General features: G+C 47.4%; 1 protein-coding gene across 1 annotated transcript in view; it reads right to left on the bottom strand.

Annotated features, from left to right (window-relative positions):
- LOC133113943 (homeobox protein Meis1-like) overlaps positions 1–2,500 on the bottom strand; it is a 41,937-nt gene that overhangs the window by 8,812 nt on the left and 30,625 nt on the right. The window contains exons 8-9 of the mRNA XM_061223108.1: positions 1,358–1,497; positions 13–102 (exon numbers count right to left, since the gene is read on the bottom strand). Coding sequence (XP_061079092.1) covers positions 13–102; positions 1,358–1,497 — 230 coding nt within the window. The remainder of the gene's footprint in view (positions 1–12; positions 103–1,357; positions 1,498–2,500) is intronic.

The raw sequence follows: 2,500 nt of genomic DNA, 5'->3' as shown, positions 1-2,500 counted from the left end.
ACGTGCTCTTACCAGGTGGTCTGATTCCCATGTGTTGCTGCCCGTCCATGACGAAGCCTCCCATTGGTTGGCCATCTGGCGTGTACGGACCGCCTTGACTTACTGCAGACAGACAGGGCGCGGAGGAACGGCTAATTAGTCTTTTAATTAAGTTTCTGTCGTCCGGGGTGAGTCCACCGGTGTGGTTCTCAAGGCCTGACACTTCCTCTCCCCACCCCCACCCCCCTCCCACCCCACCACACACACACAACCCCCCCCCCTGCCCCAGTCCTGTGGCTTCATGAACACGCCTTATCTTTCCCACATGACCTCAGCAGAGGTAAGGGATGGTCAGCACTCTCTCAGAAATAAAGTGACAGAGGAGGTACATTTCTGCTCTTCCAGGATCAAATTCCCCAAATGCGCCCTGAGAGTACAGTGATGTTCTCTTCGGGTACCAAATTAGTACGTTTTCCAAGCAAAAAAAAAGGTACAAATTAATTATATATTGCTGGCTAGGGGTACAATTCTATAGGATACCGCCCCAGTGACAAGCATTTGTACCTTCTCAGTCCACTTTCCGTACCTTTATTTCTGGAGAGTGTAATGCAACATATTATTACACAACAGGCAAACTGCAACAGATGCCTTGAGATAGAGAAGACAGCGGCAGTCGCTGGTTGCGTAAAAAACATTCCCGTTCAGGCAAAAAAAAAAAAAACGACGGGAAGAGTCTCATGAAACGAGAGAAAGAGGAAGAGAAATGTTCCCTGTCACTTTTCTCCCTCTCTCCCTCCCTCCATCACACAGGGTCCCGACGGCAAGCTGCACCGGATCGAAGCTGTTTCGGGTTATTCCAGCCGCAACGGGTTCAACCCCGGCCAACGCCTTTGAACTTAAAGAGAGTCACTAATGCAACCCTGACCACAGGTAATAAAGCCGGCTGCCGCCCACACCAAGCCATGCACCAGCGACCAGGCTGCGTGGAGCTGGGACACGCACAAAAAAGAACTCAAAACTCATCTTTTTATCTTTTTATCTTCCTCCCGTTCGCTTTCGTTTCAGCGCTGGGGGTTGTTCGGTTCGGTTTTAACTTTTAGACGGCAACAAAAAAGAAAAACGTAATCGGCTCCAAATAAAGAAACCGCTGACTCACAGTCGAGACAAAGTGCTCGACTAAACTTAGAGGTGTGAGTTGTTTTGGTGTTCTTTTGGGGTTTTTTTGTTGTTTTTGCAATTCAATCTGAAATTAATTTGTCCCAGGCTCATAAGCTCAAAGCCATAGCTATTAGTGATTTGGTTAATCTGTTTTTGTTGTTTTTGGGGGGTTTTTTTTTTAGTGGTCAATCCCAGAATCCACCGCTGCCAGCTGGTTTACCGGTGTGGGGAGGTCCCGGTCTATGGCTTGGTGAGGGCTTACTTCGTCGAGACTTGAACACAGAAACTACAGAGCACTTGCCTGCTCGATTCGACTGGTCTATCATTGGCTGCACTATTCTCCGCCGCGCGTTGATGAACCTGGAGGAGAAGGAGAGAGAAGAAGAAGACAAAACAACCGGACGTTAGCAAAGACGTCAGAGTAAAAGCCTGCGAGTCATTTTAGCTCAGAAAACAATCATTTCAGAAACCGTAAAAAAAAAACAAAATGGAGCTGGGAAACACTGGAGATGAACACGTTTCCCATGAGACTCTATGCAAGGTTGGGGCCGCTTACATTGCCCAGATCCGAATGTGGAGCCCCCGCCCGGAGAAACAACGACAAATACCCCCCGCCGTTCCCTCCAATCCCCGCCCCTGATTTCCCTCACGCTAAAAAAGACTGTTTTGACAACTGCTTCCGTCAGTTTGCTGTACATTATTTGCTTGTTGTAAGTTGCTGTTTGCTTCCAAAGAGGACATTTTCTTATCCTAGTTCCAAGTCTTGAAACGAGTCAAAACTGCCTCACCCCGAAAGCTATGATCTTGGCTTCTTTAGCAATAAAGTCATAGGAACAATATTTCAAGTGTAGAAAATAGAATGTAAACACTCAAATATTTGCTTTTTACAGGAGATTGTCACGGCTGAGATCGGGGCGTAACTAACCCCTGAAACGCGCTCGTTAGGGCCAGAGAGGACCGGACCTGTGTGAACTCGCCCGGGTTCTGACGCTCACCGACAAACGCAAGACATAAACACAGAACCCTGCAGAGAACGGTGATGGTGGAAATTCACGCTGCGCGTTTGAAACGGCTGGCTGTGTGATTTCAGACGGTTTGTAGACCTCGCCCAGAACGTAACTGGTGTCTGTCTTATTGTTTTATTCTTTTCAATTTGACGTAAGGTAATGAAGCACGGACTTAGCCTGTATTTACCACGTAAGCTAGACTTGACGTTCAGGGCTCTGGATATCCGATGCTTTCTGTGAATTGTACCTTGTCTGACCTGCGTTCTGCAGTTGTTTCAATGACCTTCGGTATTCACTTAACGCACATCGCTTTGGGCAAAAAGCGTCTGCCAAATAAATTAATGTAATGTAACGTA

This window comes from Conger conger, chromosome 2 (genome assembly GCF_963514075.1).
Source record: "Conger conger chromosome 2, fConCon1.1, whole genome shotgun sequence".
Lineage (NCBI taxonomy): Eukaryota > Metazoa > Chordata > Actinopteri > Anguilliformes > Congridae > Conger > Conger conger.
The sequence above is the reverse complement of the archived record's forward strand: the minus strand, read 5'-3'. Positions and strand labels throughout refer to the sequence as shown.